The 25,148-nt window shown below is 44.5% G+C and overlaps 1 protein-coding gene across 1 annotated transcript; it reads right to left on the bottom strand.

Annotated features, from left to right (window-relative positions):
• On the bottom strand, positions 1 to 25,074 carry urm1 (ubiquitin related modifier 1). The gene is made up of 3 exons (XM_020522892.2): positions 24,967 to 25,074; positions 22,894 to 22,964; positions 1 to 479 (listed from the first exon to the last, which is right to left on the bottom strand). Exons 1-3 carry the CDS (start codon positions 25,056 to 25,058, stop codon positions 394 to 396), a joined length of 249 nt encoding a protein of 82 aa, XP_020378481.2. The 5' UTR covers positions 25,059 to 25,074; the 3' UTR covers positions 1 to 393.
• Between the last annotated feature and the right edge of the window lie 74 nt (positions 25,075 to 25,148).

The following is a 25,148-nucleotide window of genomic DNA, read 5'->3' on the forward strand; positions in this document are numbered from 1 at the left end:
GGTCCAACCACTTGGCACCAGCTCTGCCTGCCCTAGACATAGATGTTCCCTTTAAAAAGTTGCTTTCTTGTCAGGACTGGGTTGTGAGGCAAAAAGATTCAATTTTATGTCTCTAGAAATGCTTAAAAAAACGATTTGGCTCATAATGTCCTTCAGGTACAAAAATTTGCATCCCCACCTGGCCTGGCATACACGTGACCCCCAAACCCACAGTGATATAGCTCTGCCCTCTGCAATGCCAGTCATTTCAAGGGCAATTAGAGATGGGCAATGAAACTGTTAACCCAGTCCGTTTGGCTGGGCTACTCACGGAGCCATGTCGGGTATTAAGTGTGCCTGGATACATACTGTTCCACCTCTGTGTGGCGTATCTCATCAAATCAGGAACTGAACTTACACAGAGTCACCTTGAATGAAAAGCTCCGGCCGCTCTTTGAGCAAGTTGTTTTTGATCCATATCAGAAGCTGCCGAATATCCCCTGCACAAAATGAAAGCAGAATTGTAAGGCTGCAGTCACCGTAGACAGCAAAATGGAGGATTGGGAAAGTACTGTGTGGCAGCACAATTCTGGGTGCACATGGCATGTGCCACAACAAAGGCTAAGGGTGAAGATGAATCGGAAGCGTTAAACTGTGGAGTATCGAACATGTCTCCATTATAAATGGGGCCAAGTCTTTCAAATTGAACAGGAAGTGCACACAAAGATTATTTTAAACGATGTACAGAATAATAAAACCTATTCTCAAGCCATTGCATCCCGAACAAATTCCCAATCAAACTGGAACTCCATCAGAAGAGGCAACACAGTTGAAAGGACATAACGTTTACTGGGATGTGAAAAAAATTATTTATCTTAGGAGCAGATGGAGAGAATATGTAAACATATTAGAAGAGGAGCATATTAATTGATGGGGATATGAAACATACAGTTAACCTCAAACAATTGAAAGAAATCACTACTGAACGTCATTCTGTCAACTTGCTCTGAATATTCAAGTGATTGCACTCTGTTTTCCTCTCAGCTCTTATTTACACATTTCAACATTTCATTGGGGAAATCCCAGGGTAGGGACTGGGCAGTGAGACTTATACAAGTCTAATTAAACATCATGTGAATAATATATACGGAAAACTCAAAGCACTGAAACAGATTAAGCTTCAAATTAAAAAAAAAATCCCTGCAGGAAGTCAAGCTCACTGTTGGTTCCCTGGCCAGTCACGTTAGCTTTATAGATGAACTGTTTCAGGTTTTTACTGACAATGGGGACTTTGTGGAGCAGCACGGATTAATGGGGCTTGCATCAGAGCCGTGCATTGGACCAACCCTACACTGTACTCAGGACCATTCTGGTAACTGATTTGATATCATTGTGGTGAAAACGCACAGGAAGCCCCTTGCGTTTTAATGTAATATACCTCCAACTGATGAAGATAAATGCTTTCTTCCAAAATGTATTGCCCCATTGCTCTGCATTAAATATAGTGACCACTAGTGACAGACCCGTAGCTGTCGCCCCTTTCTCAGCTCTGCTGCTGGATGCTGGCCTCTGTACAGTCATTGAGCTGGATTGTCTAATACAGGGGCAGAGTGTTGGTAATGTCAATTGACTAGAATCCAGAGAATCGGGCTAAATCTCTGGGCTCGAATCCCATCACGGTGTAATTTAAAACATGATCAGTTTGGAATATAGAGCCTATATCAGTCACGGTAATATCAACTGCTGCAAAATCCCATCTGGTTCACTAATGCCCCTTTAGGGAAGGCTATCTGGCATCCTGATTCGATCTGGCCTACAAGCAACTCCACACCCACAGCAATACGGCTGGAAATGGCCTAAGAATAAAGAAATTACAAAGTATTTTCAAAATTGAAACAGACCATTGGATGTCCATGTTTATGCATCATACAACTGTCCTCGCACCCTTTTTCTTCTAACTTAATTTACATCAGGACCTTCTATTCTTTATAAATTTACCAAATGTTAGCAACTTGCATTTAAGTAGCACCTTTAACATGGTAAGACAACCCAATGTTTTATCAGAACATTTTTAAACAAAATGAGCTGTGTAAGGAAATATTAGGAGAGATGTCAAAAGCTCAGTTCAAGATGTGGTTTGAGAAGCACCTTCAAAAGAAGGAAGGGAGGGTTAGAGAGGATAGGTTTAGAGAGGGCAGGAGATAGCGACAGAGAGAGAGCTAGAGATTTTCAATGTTCCTGGATTACAAAATCAGGAATCTTGACTATTCAAGAGGCCTGCACTGGAGGAACACAGACAGCCCGGAGGCTTGCTGGATTGGAGAAGCAAAGGGAAATAGGAGCAAATTTTGAAATCAAGGCATTGCTTAACCAAGAACGAATAAGAGGTCAGTGAGCTCAGGGATCATGGGTGAACAGGACTTGGTCAAAGTTAAGACACGGGTCTCAGAATTTTGGATCATCTCAAATCAAAACCTTTGAGACTGTAATCAGTGGGTAACTCAATATTTCCAGCTGTTGTTGGATTTGGACCAGCGATTTCACTTTCAGGGAGCTATCGGTACCCACTCCTAGCTTGCTGTGGGAGGACTTACACTGAGGGACAAGCACCTGATGGAGGACTACAACATGGCCACAGAGATACCCAGCAGCTCCTCTACAGACTCTGCAAATTCAGCCACACAGCCCAGGGTCAAGTTGTCACAGGTGGCAACTGGGATTCAAGAAGTGACCTCAATATCCTCAATATTATAGCATCAGACCCAGCCTCACATTTAGTCTCAGAGATAAAGAAGAGAGGGTATGCCCATGTGTGTAAGGAGGGCAGTACCCCAACAACAGCCTATGAACTCAAATAACAGGAAGAAAAGTGAAAAACCAAAAAGGTAGCTTCTTTTAGAAAGTCACTTTATTGAAATATTCTGTACCTTTCAGTTCAGTTTCAATGAAAGCACCTCAGAGGCAGTGGTGGCACATATCATAGAGTTTTTAGGAGCGTGGGGATTCATTGTATCTTACTTTTCAGAGCAGACCAGAGCTACGGTCATTGCATTTGGAGGTATATACTTGCAACATGCATCTCTGCAAATAAAAGCTGAGAAATTGTGTAAAGAATAGACTTTAGTTTTTATACATCTCTGCTTGGCTTGCTGGAGCAGAACAAGGAGGACTGGTACTTTAGATGTTAACTTGGTTATCAGCTAGATTGGCTACGCTGCACTGACAGGCATGTGAAATTTTGTACTTTTTAATTTGCCTATTTTTAAAAAAAAAGAAACAGAAACTGTCATCAACATGCGTGCACCACTGAAATTATTGCCCATATCTCGTCACCTTGATAACTGGTCGCCATAACATGGCTTGAAGAGTCAACCAAGGTTAAAGAAATGCTTCCAGCAAGTCCTTTTATTTAAATTCATAAACAGCGACTTCAGTCTGTTTTTGATCTGTCAGTGCAAGGCAAAGCCCAAGCATTGAGCAATGTATTAACACAGCTCTCCGTTGTTGCCAGAGCCTTCTATGTGAGGGGCGGGGGGGGGAGGTTGTGCACCAGTTCCATCTAGTTTCGAATTGCGAACACAAAGACAGCAGAAGTCACCCACCCAGCCTCTGAACCCACCTCCCCGAACTTCCAATCATTCCACCTTCTGCTCTCTCAGAGCAACAGTGGTCTTGCTGAGTTCTTTCTCTGCGACAAAAAGAAGAGACGAGTCATTTATCAGACACTCTCCCCAAAGGCTTGGGTCATCCAGGCTGTCCTGTGGCTTCAGACTCCCGACCCCAGTGCATTCCAGTCCCGCACCACCTTTTGTGGCCCTGTTGCTATGGAGAAGCTGCCCATTTGTTGCCAGGACGAGAGAGGGGGGGTGGTGTGCAGTGTTATTGTTCTGAAGGATGGAGAAGCTCACTGTAAAAACCTTTCAGACCTGCACCACACGAAGATATATGAAACACATCGAGGAGGATAAAAGGCGGGGAGCAAAACTTCAATTATTAGACTTTTTTTTACTCCAAAGAAGGATAAGTACTTGGTTAAGAAAAAAGGTGAAGTTAAAATGGGAACCATCTTCTTAAAATGTTTGGCAACTGAATCCTTGTCCCCTTTAGTTTGTTTTAAATTCTCTTCTTCTGAAGGTGAAACTCCACAGTGCCAATTCCCTCCAATACAATCAGAGATAGCAAGAACTGCCAATGCTGCAGTCTGAGATAACACAGTGTGGAGCTGGAGGAACAGAGCAGGCCAGGCCTGTGTTCCTCCAGCTCCACACTGTGTTCCCTCCAATACAATGTCACATTGGTCATACGTGAGCACATTGATAGTCTATGGCAGCTGGCTATTTGCCCATATAGAATTCGTTGATGTTGCCTGATGCCTTTATTCCAGAATGGAATCACTGAATAGTGGACGTCAGGGGGATATTGACTCTTTCTGTCCATGAATGGGTACAGCAGGAGGTTCAAGGTTCAAAGTGCACGATGGGCATGTTTAGTTGAGCTGGGAAGCAGGTAGGAAAACACACACTTCCTGAGTTTGAAATATGTCACTGCTCCTTTGTGGTTACCTGACTAAAATCCCAGAGATCCCTCTTTAACAGTGCCTTCACCATCTGAACTGCAGCACTTCAGGATGGTTCACTACTGACTTTACAAGGGCAATTAGAGACGGGCAGTAAATGTTGGCCTTCCCAGCAATGCTCACGTCCCAAGAACGGACAGGATGAACAAAGAGGCAACCCCTGGAGATACCTCCCCCCCAACCCCGAGATGCTCAACTAGGGAGCTTCCTTCTTGTAAATTGTGATATCCTTTAAAGCCTAATGTGTGCATACATAGATTCATCAAGCATTGGCAATATCACACTCAACCAACCTCTAATCCAGACCAGAATTTTCTTACTTTCAAATGCCCCCCACCAAAATCTCCTCGGGTCTCTACCCTTAAAAAGATGCCCTTTAAAACCTACCTCTCTGACCAAACTCTCGGTCATCTGATTGAATACCTGCCTCACGGGGCTGGGTGTTAAATATCATTTGGATCATTGCTACCCTGAAGCTTCCCGGGACAATCATTACGTTAAAAGGATGACGTCAATGCAAGTTGTTGTTGCATGCTTACAACAGATGAATAGCCACTTGGAGAACTGCCAGTACTTTTAGTGGAGCAAGGAGCCAACTGAACAATCCGCAGGTCAACCAGCCAGTTGGTTAATAGCAATAGCACAGCAGGGCATGTTCAACCCAGCCACTCAGTACCAGTTGAACAGAAAACAGTGGGCACCCTTGTCACAACAACAGTAACATTGAAATGTATTTGAATAGCTGTCAGTTTGCCAACTGGGTCAGTCCAAAAGCACAATCTGAATGAAGTTAGGGCCACAAACAAAGAAAGGCATCGGCCAAGAGATGGAATTCACAGAAGCCTTTAAACATGAATTATTAAAAGGCAAGTGCACCAAAGGGGTTAGGCTGATAAGGTGGGATGAAGTGGGACAGGAGGACGCCCATGTGGAACAAAAACAGGAGCACACAGCAGTTGGGCTGAATGGCCTGAATGTATACTCAAACTGTGTAACAACATGTGCATCCAGTCACAGATGTGAATAGTTCAATCATGTTAAATTCTCTGCACAACTTGCCTTTGATCATTATAAATATTCTGTCCCAGTCAATTGGAACGAACAATATTCGAGGCTGAAAGTTCCTCACGCTTTGAATAATGCTTAACCCTGTTAATTCGAGTAGTTGGTAATTAATCCATTAATATACAAGATCCCTCACCGCTCATTCAAAAATGGACAAAGGCAGTCAGAGGGTCATACAGCAGACACAGGCCGTGGTCTAACCAGTCCATGCCGACCATAATCCCAAACTAAACTAATCCCACCTACCTGCGCTTAGCCCATATCCCTCTAAACATTTCTTATTCATGTAATTATCCAAATGTCTTTTGGACGTTGTAATTGTACCCATATCCACCACTTCCTCCAGTAGTTCATTCCACACACGAACCACACTCTGTATAAAAAAGATTGCCCCTCGTGTCTTTTTTAAATCTTTCTCCTCTTACCTTGAAAATACACCCCCAATCTTGAAATCCCCCCACCCTAAGGAAAAGCCACCTGCCACTCACTTTATCTAATGCCCTCATGATTCCATAAACCTCTATATAGGTCACCCCTCAACCTCCTCTGCTCCAGTGAAAAAAGTCCCAGCCTATCCAGGCTCTCTGTATAACGCAAACCCTCCATTCCTGGCAACATCCTGGTAAATCTCTTCTGAACCCTCTCCAGCTTAAAAATATCCTTCATATAGAAGAGCGACGAGAAGTGAATGCAGTATTTGTAAAGTGGTCTCACCAATATCCTGCACAGCCATAACATGATGTCCCAACTCCTGTACTTAATGCTCTGACTGATGAACACAAGTGTGCCAAATGCCTTCTTTACCACCTTGTCTACCTGTGACGCCACTTTCAAGGAACTTATGAACCTGCACCCCTAGGTCTCTCTGCTCGACATCACTCCCCAGGGCCCTTCCATTAACTGTGTAAGTCCTGCCCTGATTTGTCTTACTAAAATGCATCACCTCACAACAGTAATCATTATCCAGTGAGTGTTTTAAATGGAGAAATCTTTCACAATCTTTCGGGAAATACAATCTTCACGAAGGATTTGGGTGAGTGGAGGGGTTGGAACAGAAACAAAGTACACCATACCATGTAGAAGCAGAAGCAGGCCATTCAGCTGAACACCGCTGCTGTGCCATGTAATGAGATCACAGCTGATCTGATCATCCTCAACTTCACTTTCCTGCCTTTACCCTATAGCCCTTGATTCCCTTCCTGATTAAAAACCCGTCTATCTCAGCCTTTAATACATGTTATGGCCCAGCCTCGACAGCCCTCTGTGGTAAAGAATTCCACAATTCACGACCCCCGAGAGAAGAAATTCCTCCTCGTCTCTGTCTTAAGTATGTGACCCCTTATTCTGAGATGATACCCTCTGATCCTCGATTGCCCAACAAGGGGAAACAACCATTCCCCATCTACCTTGGCCCTAAGAATCTGTGTTTCTATAAGGTCTCCTCTCATTCCTCTAAATTCCAAATGAGTACAGACCCGATACACTCAACCCCTGCTCATAAAAAACCTCCCTCCATTTCTGGAATCAGCCAAGTGAACCTTCTCTGGACTGCCTCTAATGCCAATATATCTTTCCTTAGATATGGGGCCCAAAACAGTTCACCACATTCCAACTGTACTCTGCCTAGTGCCTCGTAGTTTTAATTATTTTAAATCAACCGATTACAGACATGTGATGATATACCCATGGGGCAGCTGGGATTTGAACTCAGACCTACTGGCCCACTGCAACACTAGACCCTCACATATAATTTCAGTAAGACCTTCCTTTTTATATATTCCATTGGCCTGCCCTATTACATGCTGAACTTGGATACCAGCTTTTTGTGATTTGTGCACAACAAGCCCCAGATCTCCGACGTTTGTGTCACAGGTAGACAGGGTGGTTAAGGCATTTAGCATGCTTGCCTTCATTGCTCAGACCTTTGAGTATAGGAGTCGGGACGTCATGTTGAGGTTTTACAGGACGTTGGTGAGGCCTCTTCTGGAGTACTGCGTCCAGTTCTAGTCTCCCTATTATAGGAAGGCTATTATTAAACTGGAGAGGACTGAGAAAAAATTTACCAGGATGTTGCTGGGAATGGAAGCTTTGAGTTGTAAGGAGAAGCTGGAAAGTTTGGGAGTTTTTTAATTGGAGTGTAGGAGATTGAAGGGTGACCTTATTGAGGTTTATAAAATCACAAGGGGTATAGATTAGGTGAACGGCAAAGGTCTGTGCTCCAGGCTGGGGGATTTTAAGACTAGGGGGCATATTTTAAAAGTAAGAGGAGAAAGGTTTAAAAAGTATATGAAGGGCAATGTGGATACAGTTAGAACTTTTAAAAGACATTGGATAAGTACATGAATAAGAAATGTTTGGACGGATATGGGCCCAGTGCATGCAGGTGGGACTAGTTTAGTTTGGGATTATGGTCGGCATGGACTGGGCAAACCGAAGGGTCTGTTCATGTGCTGTATGACTGACTCCACATGAAAAAAAAATGAAAGAACTGCTATGCTGGAAATCAGAAACCAAAAAAAGAACAGAAATTACTGGAAAAACTCGGCAGGTCTGGCAGCATCTGTGGAGAGAAAGCAGAGTTAACAAGGATGAAACTTGAGTTAGAATCCATGTGGGGTGAGTCTGAGCCAGTCATTAAGGAATGTGACGTGTCTGTGGAAATGAGTTTTGGCAATTTTTGGAAGGGTCACTGGACCCGAAACATTAACTCTGATTTCTCTCCACAGACGCTGCTAGATTTGCTGAGCTTCTGCAGCAATTTCTGTTTTTGGTTTTGCCCCATATCCCCCTATTTTGTAACTTTCTGCAGGCTTTTCCCAGTTATATAATATTCAGCTCCTCTACTTTTCCTGCCAAAGTGCATAACCTCAAATTTTCCAACAGTATATTCCATCTGCCAGGTTTTCAGCCACTCACCTTGTCTATACCCTTCTGTACGGTTTTTTTTGTGTCATCCTCACTGCTTGCCTTCCCACCATTTTTGTATCATCCATAAACTTTGTGCTAGTACGTTCGTGTCAGTCAACCAAGTCATTAATATATGTCATAAATAATTGTGACCCCAGCACCAATCCTAACGGCACTCCATCAGTTACAAGTTAACATGCTCAAATGCTGCCCTTATACTAACTCTCCATCTTCAGTTAGTGGAAAACTTTAACAAGACAGAAACAGCAATCTCCCAGCGATGCTGCACGAACTGACTCTTGCTTCATTTCTGCACAGTTGTATATTTGACAGACATTGCAAAGTAAAAGAAAAACTGTTTAATATGGTTGCTGCACCTTTAAGAGAATGCAGCTATTGTTGATCACTGAATGTAACATGGCTAGAGGCTGGTGATGGTGGTGACTGTCACACCCAGAGCATGTTGGCAAATGAACTGGCTTGTACAGCAAATGCCCCCAGATGGTATTCTCCCAGTGAACACAATGGCAGTGCACACGAGCCTGTACGCCTGGCACACGAGCCCTCAAGTAGCCTTTGTTTTCATGTAAATGTGAGATAATGGCTCCGCTTTGTCCCTTGTTCACCCGCTCTCAAATATAAAATTCAAACTAACCTCAACAGAAGAGCCAGCGCTCTGTGTCCATGCAGCCAATCAAAACTCAACTTTAGGCACAAGTTGACAGACACAAGAAAAATAAGACGTTGATGACTGCACAATAGAATAAACAAACTGAGCATGTGATCTCCCCATAGGACAAAAAATGCTCAGTTTATTTCAAATTTATTTCAGAGGGAGCTACTCTATCACGAAGCTAAATTTTGCTGCTCTGCTGAATAATAAATTTACCATTGTTTTCTCCCCCTTCCAGTTTTAGCCCATCATTTATTCCTAAGGTCCTGTACCTAGGTATCTTTATATCTAAGATGGCACCGTAAGTGGCTACTTTGTAAACTTTCCACTGCGCTGGTGTGCGTACATGTGACAATAAACCTAATTCTAATTCTTCTCGAGGTGCTGCTTTCCTCGTGCAAAGATACTGTCCCTCGGATGTCAAGAATCCTTCATTTCTTCAACCAGGACAATTGAGCTCATATTTCAGGAATTTCTCATCCACACTAGGCTTGGGCAAAGATCTTTGAAGCAATGGAGCACATGGAACTGACTCAATGGACAAGATGATTTGTAAAAATTGAAAGAACTGCGGATGCTGTAAATCAGAAACCAGAACAGAAATAGCTGGAAAAGCTCAGCAGGTCTGGCAGCATCCGCGAGGAAAATCAGAGTTAACGTTTGAGGTCCAGTGACCCTTCCTCAGAACAGGGGTGATTTGTAAACTCCGGTTAATTCTGATCTCTCTTGATTCTCTGTGCCCTGATTCACTCGCTCCTTCTCACTTCCACTGGCTCCCAGCATTAGCTGTACCTCTTTCAATGGAATTCAAGCTTATTTTGTCTTCAGGTCCCTACACAGAAAGGGCTGCTTTCGCTGACTGGGGAGTCTGGAACAAAAAGACACAAGACAAGGGGCTGATCATTTAGGGATTAGGTTGAGGAGAGATTTCTTCACACACTGGGCTCAGAATCACTGGAATTCTCCACCCAGGAGGCTGTGAATGCTCGAGTATATTTAAGGCACAGATAAATGGATTTAAAGAGCTAAAGGGAAATGAGGAGTTGGATGGAAGGTGATCTTTCCCTGCTCCTACTTTGAATGTTCTGTTAATCGCAAGTGCACTCTAACAAATCAAACCTTCCACTTCCTTGCCAACTATACGCTCATACTTGCCTCCCCTCTTGCAAAATACCCCCAAAACATTCGCGAGAGCTACTGAAATGGCTATTCTTGATGAAGGGCAACTTATCTCGTGGTGTTATGATTGAGAACAATAGGCACTGAGTGACACAGATGAAACAGGTACGTTGAAACATCATGCAGACACACAGGGCTCGAGAGAAATACTAGGGCATCGACGCCGGCTTTCTGTAACTCCTCACGAAAATGGCCACTATGCTTTTGTCTCCAGGATAAGCTTTTGCAGGGACTATGTTACCAGCAGCTGCCACTTTCAGTTCTCTCTGTTTTCAATACGAAGCAAGAAATTATCCTCACCCAGGGTCCCACAAGGACTTTACTTACCCTGGACAGGTTCAATGAGTTCTAGGGTGCTGGGGTTGGGGAAAAACAGAGCTAAACAAAATAGGAAAGGGAGAAAATGGCACACATTAGGTTGCTGTTTAATCACTGTTTTCCTTAAGGTGCACACATTGCCACTACAGCTTCAGATACTGTCTGCTCAGGCAATCCAGAGTTTCACAAGAATACACACAGTTTCTGCTGAGGTGAAGCTCTGTTTCTTTGGGACCAGACTCAACGGTCATAAAATAAAACATGGCATTAGACCATTTTAAATGGATCTTTAGACTGAGAGTCACAGCCCAGCTCCCTGTCATCTCTTTCAAAAGTACGATTGATGAGCCCAGGTCAGAGGTTATAGACACACTGGCTCCCATGTCAAAGCAGTCCCAATGGGTTGGTGGACTTTGTGTGCTGCAGACAATTGCTTTTGCATATTTACACATGTTTATATAAAATTTTAAATAGCGCATCACAGAAACTGAGTGCGACAGCACAACTGCGAGGACAGAATTATATATGCTGCATGCATAGTTTTTCATTCGAGTGTGATATACAACTTCCATTGGACAAGTTTCTATGACAGGTTAAGGACAAAGAAATTACTCAGATAAGGGAAAGCCTGGCTCATTTTTACTTGGAGTCTCAAACTTTTACAAGCAGTTTGCTGACCTAAAATTGATTTCAGCTTAATGTGCAAACTCCTGAAGTAACCTGGAATCCAGTTTATGCTTCGCCTTAAATGAAACATGGAAGATTAGTAATTAAACATCAGAGATCCCAAATCACCCCTGGTCTGTGTATATTACATACCTAAGATAGACTGCTTTGCCTCAGATTAGTTGACCTGTGCACCATTTGTATCAGTGTGCCAGAGGCAGCATTAACTTCTACAGCAAGTCAGAATGAAGCTGGGGGAGGGGGGCTATGCCCCAGGCACCACTACACTCTCTCAGCAGGCCTTTCTCTTTTTGCTCCTTGCAATTTTCTCCGCTCATTCTGCACTGTCGGTGTCCAGACCTTCCACAGATAACGGAGCAGACCGGTCTCAAAAAGGTTAAAGCCATGAGCCGCACGCAACAAAGTCAAAATCACTCGATCCAATCCATCTGCATTTCCCACATCCCAAACAGTAACCACAGATAAATGAAAGTTATCTTATTGGCTGTAAAACACTTGGAGATGGTCCCCAGGTCACGAAAGGCGCTGCACAAATGCAACTCCTTTAATTTTCTGTGAGCAAGAGAAAAGCAGGTGTTAATTCATAGTGTGTCATCGATGACACAAAAACATAACAGCGGCTGTCTGGCATGATCCTGCAAGCTGCTGTTACAATGGCGAATGGGGCCTGGGACTCAATAATCTGGGAATAAGCTAGTCACATTCATTAAGGGCAGCCACCAAGATGAATATGATTTAAGAATGAACTACCTGCGCATCCATCTCATTGTTGCTTGCGGTGTGAGCAAGTTGGCTATCCCTTAAGTTCAGAGGGTAGAAGTTGCAATTGTTCTTGGAGAGAGAAGGTGAAGAGGAGATCTGTTCGAGGTTTTCAAAACCACAAGGGGGCTCATGGACATGGCAGATGAGGAGAAATTGTTCTCTCTAATGAAAACAAGAATGAGGGGGCACAGACTTAAAGGAATTTGCAAAAGCAGCAAAACAAGAGAAGTAAAAATCTTTTTACACAATGAGTTGTTTGGGTCTGGAATACACCGCCTGGAAATGAGGTGGAAGCAGGTTTGATTGAGGCAGTCAAAAGAGCTCTGCTTCTTTTTAAATAATGTGCTAGGAAATAGAAAAAAAGGCAAGAAATTATTACACTCATTTCGAGAGTGGGTGCAGAGATAGTGCACCGAATGACCTCCTGCACTGTGACACGACTGAGATTTTCTTACACCCCCATTACAATAGTGACCACACTTCAAACCAAAAAGCAGCTGGTGACTGAAGGGCTTCAAACACCCCTGACAGAGTGTGAAAGGTGCCGTATAAATGCACGTTGTTGCCGCCTTTGACAGAAACCTGGCTTTACGAAAATAGCCAGCCTCAGCAACCCCGACATTTATTCTCACATTTCACAAACTGAATGCAAGAAAGCCAGCAGCACAGCACTTAACCCAATATAAAAACAGCCCAAACAGCCTCCGCCCTCACGCCCTCACCCCCCCACCGGCCCACCCCCCACTAAAGTCTAAGCTGCGGGATCTGTGGCTACATTTACAACTGAATAGCGTGTAACAAAGCCCCAGTTTATGTGAAGAATGAGGCAGAAGATGGATTTTCACAGATGTTGCACAGAGTCACCGTTCATTGTTTAATTAGGCAGAAACTTGCCTTTTTAAAATGTGATTTGCACAGAGGTGCAGGCCGTTTAAACTTTGTTCAGAGTTCAGCAAACAGGACTCTTCAAACTAACACTGAATGACCAGCTGGTAATGAGCAGCGTGTGAACTGAATATTAAACACAAACAGCATCTCCCACACCTCACTGGGACATGACTGGATCATTTTATTTTAAAGGGACAGGATTTTCTTTTAAACAAAGTAAACGCTCTGGGATAATATAACACCAAGGTAACTGTGCTCAAGGGCAGAAGATTAATTTTTTAAAAAAAGTCTTTATTATGATGGAACCAGGAAGGAGGGATTTTGTTTACCCAGAGAAGCTGGGGTTATTGTCTGTTTGAGTAGAGAAAGGACAGGAGAAATTTGATGGCAAAAACATGTCTGGTTTTGAATTTAAAAAACTTAAAAGGATTTACAAAATAGAAATAGGAATAGGCCAATCAGCCCCTTGAACCTGTTCTGCTATTTAAGATCTTCAGTTTAACAACCTCCCTGCCTACTCTTAAAATCCCTTGATTTTCTCATTAGGGAAGAACATATCCTTGTATTTACTTAGCATTTTTTGGAATGACGGATGTCTCAAAGTGCTTTAAAGACAAAATTGTATTTGTTGCGCAGTCACTGTAGTAATGTTAGAAACAGGGCAGCCAGCTGGTCCATGGCAAAGCACGTCCTGACAGTACTGTGCTCAGACCAGACCAACCTACACGGTTTGTAAACAGGATGTGGGGCATGGATAGGGAGCAAGGCTCACTGTGCAACTCTTCCAAAGATAGGTGCAAACATGACGGGCTGAACGTCCTCCCTGCGTCGGATGGTTCTGACGTTACTGTCCTCATAAACAGCATGTTCTCCAGTTTACAATGAGCAGTCCCTCGGAAGTGTCAGTAAACGCAATGACAGCAGCCCCATCAGCATTATGCAGCCAACACACTTCAGCAAAGAAGGAAAACGCTCTTCAAACTAAAATTCTACGTGTTTAAAACCGGATGCTGCCAAAGTGACACTGACGAGCTTTACGATCAAGCAGTTAAAACTCAGTCACAAAAACAGAAATTGCCAGGAAAGCTCAGCAGGTCTGGTGTCATCTGTGGAGAGAAATCAGAGCTAACGTTTCGGGTCCAGTGACCCTTCCTCAGAACTCTGCATGTGCTGTTCCTTAGGTTAAAGCTCAGTGACTGGAGCACCCTTACTGGACAGTCAGATTGACCATGCTGTGCACAAAGCTTGTGCAACTCCCTTCCTCAGGAACCAGCAACTGACCTGCTGCAGACAGAACCAGCAGCAACCTCAATGAACACTCAAAGGGAAAGGTTTGCAAGGCTCCAGAGCAAGTACACGGTGGTGGAACTATCAGAGCAGCTCTTTCAAAAGGACCAGCACAGGAATGATAGTTCAAACAGCCTCTTCCCTCTGCTGTCTCATTTTATGATTAACACTCACTGCAGGTCAACTGGCAGAATTACTTACAGATAATGGGAAAACCACAGGCACCAAATGTTGCCAAATGGAACTAGATTAATTTAGAATATCTGGTCAGGATGGAAGAGTTGGACCAAAGGGTCTGTTTCTGTGCTGAATAACTCCATGATTCGAAGCGAATGGACAAGAGAAACAGTCATCCTTCTAAGAAACATCCCCACCCATCAGTCTCAGTTTAGAATTGGCCTTTTCCAAACCTTTCTTGCAGGGACCACCTGGAGAGTGGTCCTGTAAGGAGCAGGGAAGGTTAACCACAATATCACTGTCACAACTAAATATCACAATTGTGTTTCAGACTTCTGGTCTGTATGCAGGCATTTCCACCGAGAGAAGGGGACAAAAATAGCCAGTACAATTTGCAAAAGAAATCGTACACTTTGAAGTCAAGATAGATCAATATTTGAAACTAATTTACCAAACAGCTGGGCAGGCACGGCCATTTCAGGCTGGCAGCTGCTGCAAACTACAGGGAATCCTGCGATCACTGTCAAATTTATTTCGTGGATTCCAGGTCCTGCCCATCATTTCCTTCTTTGAACACAAGACTCTCCTATTTCCAGGTGCTCATTCCCCACATCACTGAGCCACACACTTAGTGACCCTGCGTTTGTATTATCCAGCTATGGGCTTTTACACTTTACAGGAGACTTGGAAGTGTTGTGTCATCAACCACTGCCCATCATTCGCTGCTCAGCGTAGAGTTGTGTTTTTTTAAAATTCATTGACCTTGAGAGGGTGGTGATGAGCTGCCTTCTTGAATCGCTGCAGTCTATGAGCCTGCAATGCCCATACAGAGGGGATTCCAGGATTTTGACCCAGAGACAGTGACGGAACAGCGATGTATTTCCAAGTCAGGATGGTGAGTGGCCTGGAGAGGAATATGGTGTTGCCATATATATGCTGTCTTTGTCCTTCTAAATGGAAGTGGGCATCTGTTTGGAAGCTGCTGCCGAAGGACGTTAGTAAATTTCTGCAGTGCATCTTGTAGTTGGTACACACTGCTGTGACTGAGTGTCAGTGGTGGTGGGAGTGGGGGTTTGCGGATGTTATGCCAATCAAGCAGGCAGCTTTGTCCTGGATGGTGTCAAGCTTCCTGAGTGTTGTTGGGCCTGCATCCCATCCAGGCAAGTGGGGAGTATTCCATCACACTCCTGACTTGTGCCTTGTAGATGGTGGACAGGCTTTGAGGAGTCAGGAGGTGAGTTACTCGCCACAGTATTCCCAGCTTCTGACCTGCTCTTGTAGCCAGTGTTAATGTGGAGAGTCCAGATCAGTTTCTGGTCAATGGTAACCCCCAGGATGTTGGCAGAGAAGGACTCCACGATGTTAAAGCCATTGAATGTCAAGAGGTGATGGCTACATTGTGTCTTGGTGGAAATGGTCATTCTGTGACACAAATGTTACTCATGCTAAGATAACAAGGTGTAGAGCTGGATGAACACAGCAGGCCAAGCAGCATCAGAGGAGCAAGAAAGCTGACGTTTCGGGTCTGGACCCTTCTTCAGAAAACTTGTTACTTGTGCTGATCTTTTTGGCTCCAAAGTGCAATGCGGACGCTCAGAGGACAAAGTGGGACCAGCAACCACAAGGTTATGTGACTATAACTGGTAACTGATGTAATAAATAGAGGGAAATAGGACAGTGCAAGAAAATGGCATTGAGGTAGCAAATCAGCCACGATCTAGTTGAATGGCAGAGCAGACCAAAGGGGCCGGATGGCCTACCCGCACTCCTACTTCCTATGTTCCTACAGTAGTTCCATCTAGATGGCGTATTCTAAATCCATAGTTTACAGGTCTGTGTTTTGCCACCTGCCAAAGGCACAAGCCTGTATGGAATGAGTTCAGCTGCACTTTGATGAGAAGTCACTGGTTATTGTACAGGACACTTGCCAGCCAATTTGCCCACAGCAAGCTCCCAATGAGATGATGACCAGATCAATCACTTTTCAGTGATATTATTCGGCAAAGACACAAGGCAGGTCCCTCCGCTCCTCTTGGAATAAACTTGAGTATCATATGCATCCCACCCAAGAGGGCAGCAATATGTGAGTTCCACGTCTCTTCTGAAAGATGGCACCTCCCATATGACAAAACAGATTAATCAAGCTTTGAAGGAATACTTTGTGAACTACTGAGAAATATTTTGCAGACGTACATACAGAGACATAATTAATTGCCTTGATATTGTGACTATCTTTCAACCTATAGACTTGATTCACTTAAGTTTGCCTAGAAGTGCCATTTTCAGTTCAAGGACTTGAAATAAACTGATCAAAGGTGCCACTTTGCAAACGCCAATCAAAACAAGGAAGCATAAAAATGAATAAATATCGCCGAAAGTTACGTCATTTCTCAAATCTCTGTATCTGTCCCACCCCAATACTTTCAAAACTCTTAACTCTTTCACAAAAGATTTATCCTTAGCATCTCCTCCTCTGGTTTGGTGTTAATGCTCCTGTGAAGCATCTTGTGTTGCTGCACAATGCTAAAGCGCTATGTTGCATGTCAAACCTAAAGCTGCTGTAAACATTTGAGTGTTTATTACGCAAAATGCAAAACTTCTAAAGTAAAAGGAAAGGCACCAAAATCCCAGAGAATAACAGGGCTGCCCTCTCACGGGAGAGACACAACTGGTGCTGGTTTAACCTGAGGGTCACTGCGCCTCAGACAAGAGTGAAGTTGAGAAGGTGGGACCTTCGTGGTAACTTCAGCTGGTGCAGGAATTGAAACCTGCGCTGTTGGCATCACTCTGCGTTGCAAACCAGCCAACTGAGCTAACTGACCCCCGATACAAAACTCTGCTACTGGCTGTTAAAAATCTTATGAGGATTTCTTTCCCAAGATGTTTCGCGAAGCATTTAATTTCTACAAAGTTCATCAAAGCATGGCCCCTCATTACTGGGTGACAGTCTCACGGATGCTGACTGGCATTTGGTACCTTACCCGGTTTCAAGCTCCAGCAGTTAGAAACGTAGAATAGCCTCCAGTGCAGAAAGAGACCATTGGGCCCATCGATTCCCCAGAGAGCAACCCATACAGATCCACCCCAGGGGACGGCAAATCACTCTTAATTGTCTTCTTGTAGTTATCCAACTTCCCCTGTAGGATATTTCCTCCACTCTCTGAGGAAAGAAATTTCTCCTGAATTGGATTTTTCAGTGACAGTGCTATAGGTCATAGAATTCCTACAGTATGGAAGGAGGCCATTCGGCCCATCGACTCCGCACCAACCCTCTGAAAAGCAAGCCTACCAGATTCACACACTTCCCCAACCCTATCCCCATAACCCTGCATTTGGCCCATGGTTAAGCCACCTAGCCTACACAGCCCTGGACACTATGGGACAATTTAGCATGGCCAATCCGTCCTAACCTGCACATCTGTGGACTGTGGGAGGAAACCGGAGCACCTGGAGGAAAGCCACACACAGACACGGGGAGAACATGCAAACTCCACACAGACAGTCGCCTGAGGCTTGAACCCGGGTTCCTGGCGCTGTGAGGCAGCAGTGTTAACCACTGAGCCACCGTGTGAAGCATCACAGCCAGGCCCCATCAGACCCGGGCCACCAGCGGAGGTCAACTGCCCTTCAGACCAGGGTGGCAAAGACGGGCTGCCACCTACTTTCTGGCCAAGATAGTTGAGCTCAGAGGCAACTTATGGGCCACACCAGATGACCGTGACTGAACCATGGAAGGGAAGTATTGAGCCAGCTGCTGAGAGTGGCCCTGACAGTTTCCATTCATTTGGCAAGTGAAGGGGTTTAGCCTGTGCCTCCCAACTTACCAGACAGCGTCGTTTCAATCAAACAATCTGAAATTCCTGGCTGTAGAAAGCCACGATGAAGCACAAAGCCTATTTTTTTTTTGTTTCCAGAGGCAATATCTTCAGCAGGACAAGCGTCAGGCTTCAGGATGCATTGTTGCAGCAATGTCTCGGTTGCCTAGCATTGCCTTTGGCCACTGGCACATACCGCACCTGATCAGACTCTGTGCATCAGTTATGGAGTACAAATTGGAAATGGAAAAGGCAGTCAAAACTGCATGTGCCTCTCAGAGCAATCCTTATAGGAAAGGTGAAAGAGACAGAAGTTGAGAGAGCAAAGAAATACAGTTTGTAAACCGTGTAGGAGCTGGGGTTGGACAGAACCTGGAGAAAATGGTTCACAGCGTCAGCGCTGTGCATCAGAAACAAGGCGAGGACCAACTGAGTAACTGGAAAAACACAAGTCTCTCGCTTCTAAGCACCTCCAGATCAGGACAAAAAGCAGTGCCTCCTATTGTACCCAGTCACAAACACAGCGTCGCAAAGGTCACATTGATAGTGCAACACGCTCACAGTGCAACACACCCACATACTCAAACTTTTACAGCGTTAAGATATGAAAGCATATACCCTAACAGGCAAAACAAAAAGGATTGCAAACATTGAATTCATACTCCAGCATAAACACAACACAGCACATGACAAAGATCAAGGCCTGTACCTCAACAAACAGACATAAACAAAAGCACCAATAAGATCAAAGCAGAACACAACCTGCGAAAGAAAAGTCAAAGATTAATTCAGAGTGGAAGAGAGCTGCACTTTCACACACTTGTGCACTGCAGGGCGGAGCACTTACATTAGCTGAAAATCAAACTTGAATTGCTGAAAGGTACCACAGCACACAGACCGACTGCTGTGAATTTTTAACCTATGTTGGATACAATTGTTTCGTGGACACATGACCCAGAGGTTGGGAGTTCAAATCCCACTACAGCTAGCTCCAAAGCTGAATTGGATGAAGTTGATAATATGTGAGAAAGCACTGGGAAAAATGACCCTGAAAGCTGCTGGGTCACAAGTCTACGCTGGAAAGTGCATGTTTGAACATCGAACTCTTAACAAGATCGATCTCAGCAGTGATGCCCTGCGACTGAAAATACCGCTAACACACAGAAATATGGTCAGTACGATGTGGTGCTGGAGCGTGGGTAATGACCCAAGGAACTGCATCACAGGAAAAGCTCAGCAGAGGCAGAGAAAAGAAAGACTGCTTACACAACATCAGATGTCCTGGAACACTTCACAGCCAATGAAGTACACCTGAAGGGCAGTCATTGTTGTAACATAGAGTAGGTTAAGGTAGATCATTTGTGCACAGCAAGCTCCCTCAAACAGCAATGAGATAAACAACTAGATTTCCTGTTTTACTGATGCTGGCTGAAGGGTAAATGCTGGCTAGGGCACCAGGCACCAGAATATCCCGGGTGGGGTGGGGAATGGTGGCAGTGGGGGGTAGATCATTTGGGGGGGTAGGGCGGGCGGGGGGGGCGGGGGGGGGGGGGTGGCGGGTGCAGCCATGGTTTAATGCCTCATCCAAATGAGGGTTCTTTCCCACAATGTCCCAGTTCAGGACTAAGAGCACCACTCGTTGAGCCACAATTGATGCCATGAAAATTGGCAATGGTTGGCACTGAAGAAACAGAAAATGAGGATGCGCCACCAGTACCGTCCCGGTCCCACTGCTCTGACTTTGTTTCCTCATTAACAGGACGTGGGTGCCACTGGCAAGGCCAGTACTTATAGCCCATCTCTTTTCCCTGGCACTGAGGCGCTTGCTTGGCCATGTCAGTTAGAAGCCAACCACATTGCTGTGGGTCTGGAGTCACATGTAGGCCAGACCAGGGAAGGATGGCAGATTTCCTCCCCTGAAGGAAGTTAGTGAACCAGATGGGTTTTTACTTTGACTGATGATGATTGTTAGTCACCATTACCGAGAATAACTAAATTATACAGATTTCTACAGCTGCTCTGGTGAAATTTGAACCCTGGTCCTCAGACGGTTGGGCCTCTGGTTTTATTAACCTGCTGACATTACCACTACACCACATTCCCCCCCCCATAGCATATGGATGCTCGGTGGTATTCTTGTGACAAGGTTATTGGCCGGCAAAAAACAAAGTACAGTACAGCTCAAGAACAGGCCCTTTGATCACCAATACTGCACCGATACGCAATGCCTTTCTAAACTAAAAACCTTTCACCATCCATATCCTTCTATTCCCTGCCTATTAATCTGTCAAGATGCTTCTTAAACATTGCTATTGTATCTGCCTCCACCATGTCCTCTGGCAGCACATTCCAGGCACTTACCACCTTCTGCGTAAAAAAACTTGGTTCTCACATCTCCCTTACACTTAACCCTTATTATGTCCCCTAGTAATTGACATTTCTACCCTGGGAAAAAGACTCCAACTATCCATTCTATCCACGCCTCTGAAGTTTGTAAACTTCACCCCTCATCCTTCAATATTCAAGTGGAAACAAACTAAGTTTGTCCAATCTCTTCCCTTAACTAATACCCTCCAAACCATGCAACTTTGTGGTAAACCATTTCTGTACTCTCTCCAAAGCTCTCACATCCTTCTGGTAGTGGGTGACTAGAGCTGTACACAATTTTCCAAATGTAACCTAACTAAAGATCTATACAGTCAATTTTTATACACTGTGCCTAAACCAATGAAGGCAAGCATGAAAGTATTGCTATGACTCAATGCTTGTTTAGAACACAAAAATATCCTGCCCTATTTTTACAAAGGTTTTTATTTAAAGAAACTTATGATACAGGAAACTCTCAAATGAGCTTCAAACACTATTTCCAGATCTGATGCTTAATCACCGATCCTGGCTTATTTTTAGCAAAGTGTTAACAACATAGGGGCAACGACTGTACTGTCCCCTACAAATTCAGAGAGAACACAGACCAACAAATGAGTTTAATTCAGAAAGTGGTGGGAATACCAAAGCAACGATAAACTTATTAATGGCACTTAGGCTGAAGCAACTAAATTTCACAAGAACAGGGCAAATGGGTTCGTTAGAGCACAAGAGATAGAAACAAGAGTAGGGGGCTCAATCCACTGAGAATGGTCTGCCATTCAGCTGGATTATGATCAATCTTCTTTCTTGCAAATATCCTGGTATCACACCAATAACATGTTCATTTTAGTGAGGTGCCACATGACTTTGCAAGGTTGGTACATTTCAGTTTTTACACTGGATAGCATTTCATAAAAGTCCAATTAGTGATTTTTGCGATAAAAACCATATTTGTATTTTTCAAACACTGCACACAAGTGGCTCATAATACAGGATATGCATTCAAACTATTCAGAACCACAAAAAGGGTGGATGCTTTTTCTTTTCCATAGAACTTGACCCCATTCAGGACAATGCAGCCCACTTGATTAGCATCTGAACCACCTCCCTCCAGCAGCAAAACACGGCAGCAGCACCGCACACCATCTACAAAATACACAGCAGGAACACAGCAAGGCCTGTTCAACACCACCCTCCAAACCTGCAAACTCTAGCACCTAGAAGGACAAGGGCAGCAGATGCATGGGAATACCACCGCCTTCAAGTTCCCTTCCAGGCCACTCACCATCCTTATCTGGAAACATACAGCCATTCCCTCGGTGTCACTGGATCTAAATCCTGAAACTCTATTCTTAATGGTATTTTGGGTGTCCTCAAACACAAAGGACTGCAGCGGTTCAAGAAGGCAGCTCATCACTACCCTTTCCAGAGCAATTTGTGGATGATAAACGCTCATCCAGTCAGCAACACCCACATCCCATGAACAAGTTAAAGAAAATCTCTGGAACAACTTTAAGGGTCGAGGAGTGGGTGCTCTTCCTTAGAACATAAGAACATAAGAACTAGGAGCAGGAGTAGGCCGTCTGGCCCTTCGAGCCTGCTCCGCCATTCAATAAGATCATGGCTGATCCTTTCGTGGACTCAGATCCACTTACCCACGTTCTCACCGTATCCCTTAATTCCTTTATTGTTCAAAAAAAACTACCTTTTTTTAAAAAGCGTTTACTGAAGTAGCGTCAACTACTTCACTGGGCAAGAAATTCCATAGATTAACAACCCTCTGGGTGAAGAAATTCCTTCTCAGTTCAATTCCTTATCTTGGCAGAGATCACGTCACATTGAAGTTGAATCAAATAATAGATTTTTTAAAAAACCTGGAACACCTGATGTCCTGGGCTGGTTTTGACTGCCAGAGGGAAATTTTCCAGGGTTTGTTTCCCCTTACTTGAACTGGATTTTTAATCTCTCCCAGGTTGTGACTGCAAGAGGGCAGGGATAGCCAGTCACAGCGGGAGAGTTATCATGTATACATGTAAGACTTGATAGACCGGCAGATCATTTACTTATGTCTGGTTCCCAATAGCTCCCTCTTTCCCTCCAATAAACACACAACAGGGGTAATTCTCTATTTGTGGTGAGCTGCCAGTAAGGATTTTCATACATTAAATTCTCTTTCACAAACCAGGAAACCAAACAAAAAGTCCAATACTCACATGGTGTTGACTGGCTGGGCAATGTGACATGTTGCTCCTTCACTCCATTGAAGAGCAGCTCAGCACCACCTCTATAACAGATTCATTACAAAAAGAAAAGTTAGAAACGATTTAACTGTTTGCAAAATGAATGCAAAGGACAGAGTACTTTCCTTGTGCTTCTGATGGTGAGGAACTGTCAGTGCTAGGGGACAGAGCAGGTTTCTACTCTTCCAATAGCCGACATCAAACAATCCCAAGTTGGGAAGAGGATCATTCAAAAGTATCAAGCACTCTCCACTCTAACCAAACCATACACTAACCATAACCTCAGGGGATCCAAGCTGCACCAGTGTTGCTCATTTTCATGCTGGTAGAAAAAAAAAGGACACTTTCACAGGAATAGGAAGAGCCAATTCAGTTCCCCAAGCTCTACAAGCTACTGGTTGAACACTTGCCAAATTGTTGATGGTTCCTACGTCTCATTCAAACTACACATTAGTCGTTGCTTATACAGCCAATGTTACACAACAAGGTGGTCTGGCTGAATGGTTTGACTCGGCTGGGTCATATTCAGAGGGCTCTTGTAGTACAGTGGTAGTGTCCCTACATCTGGACCAGACAGTCCAGGTTCAAGTCCTACCTGTTCCAGAAGTGTGCCAAATCATGTCTGAGCAGGGCGATTAAAAAATATCAATTATAACCAGCACCTCATTTTCCACTTGAGAACTCTGCAGCCTTCTGGACTCAATATCGAGTTCAACAACTTTAGGGCTGAGCTTCTCCCATGTCCTTACCCCAATCCCCACATATCAGGTCTTGTTATCACATGGTCTGCTATTACACACTGTTAGCCACTAACAGTCCTCAATAACAGGTATTCACTCTCCGAGCCTGATCATTATCTACCCCTTGTTTGTCCAACTGTTTTTCTCTTTCTTTGGGCTTTATTTCCACCTATCGTTTACTCCTTCTCCCCTCCCTATCTTCCGCATAAAAATCAAACTTTTCCGAGCTACTGTCAGTTCTGAGGAAGGCTCGCTGGACCCAAAATGTTGATTTCTCTCCACAGGTGCTGCCAGGCCTGCTGAGCTTTTCCAGCAATTTCTGTTTTTGCTTCCGATTTCCAGCATCTGCAGTTCTTTCAGTTTTTATTCGATATAACCAATGGGCAGCTAGTGGCACAATTCAAACAGATTCGGTATCCCTAAGGTAGTACAGTGGGAGAACCAAATGGTGATTACATCCTGATAGCACGTCAGTCAATAAAACCAATCAATCCCATTAGAAACAGCAGGGAAATCCTGAGTAAGAGTCAGTTCTGGTTCAGTCGGAATACTTCACTGTTGAAGAGATTGGCAGCACTCTGCCTAAGGTCACACATGAAGAATCAACACTATCTGCCTCCATCCAAGGAACTGGTGATATCTTGAGAAGCACCATTAAGCAAGAAAATGACAAATAAAACTGCGGACGCTGGAGCAACCAAACAAGGGAATTGCTGGAGAAACTCAGTAAATCTGGCTGCGTCTGTGGAGAGAGAGAGAGAGAGTTAATATTTCAACTCCAGAACCAGCTCCTTCAGAAGAAGTCACACCAGACATGAAACTTTAAGCCTCTCTGCTCCTATGATGCTGCTTGGCCTGCTGTGTTCATCCAGCCCTGCACCTTGTTGTCTCATGAAACTTTAACTGTTTGAGTTTCTCCAGCAGTCTCTCTCTCTCTCTCTGGTGTTTGAACAAGAAAATGATGACAGAGAGACCAGAAAAAACACAAAGTGTTGCTGGAGCTGGAGATCTGGATTATGATCAGAGGGAACGGGAGGGACACAGCAGTTTCTGGGAGACAGTCAGCTCGGGAAAACTCTCCTCAATAAATCCACAGGCACTGACCCCCCACCCCCCACTATCGCCGAGTTAACAACTGGCCCCGGGGGGGGAATACACAACATTAAACCGAAAATGTCATCCCGCCGCAACAAAAACACCGGGAGGCAGCAAACCACAGAAAGGACCTTCTGTCCCCGGCAACACCCCGCCCCCCCTACACCCCGGGGTAACACCCCGAGCAGGCCGCCCCCGGTAAAGGCCGCACCGAAACTCCAGGTGGAGGCCGATGGGCGCCGCCATGTTGTCGAAGGTGAACCCGGAAACAGTTGCTCTGCAACCCCGGAAGTGACACGTCATCGCCCTCACTATCGCCTTTCCATCTCCCCCTTCACCCTCCCTCCATCAGAGAGAGAGGGATAGTGATAGAGGGGGAGGGAGAGAGAGAGA

The sequence above is a fragment of the Rhincodon typus genome, chromosome 28, assembly GCF_021869965.1.
Source record: "Rhincodon typus isolate 14 chromosome 28, sRhiTyp1.1, whole genome shotgun sequence".
Lineage (NCBI taxonomy): Eukaryota > Metazoa > Chordata > Chondrichthyes > Orectolobiformes > Rhincodontidae > Rhincodon > Rhincodon typus.

What these genes read in the sequence shown, in the direction of transcription:
- urm1 (XM_020522892.2), bottom strand. Translation starts at nt 25,058, where the DNA reads ATGACGTGTCACTTCCGGGGTTGCAGAGCAACTGTTTCCGGGTTCACC. An exon ending in GGCCTCCACCTGGAGTTTCG is followed by an intron (nt 22,965 to 24,966) that starts GTGCGGCCTTTA and finishes AATCTGTTATAG; the next exon opens with AGGTGGTGCTGAGCTGCTCT. An exon ending in GCCCAGCCAGTCAACACCAT is followed by an intron (nt 480 to 22,893) that starts GTGAGTATTGGA and finishes CATTTTGTGCAG; the next exon opens with GGGATATTCGGCAGCTTCTG.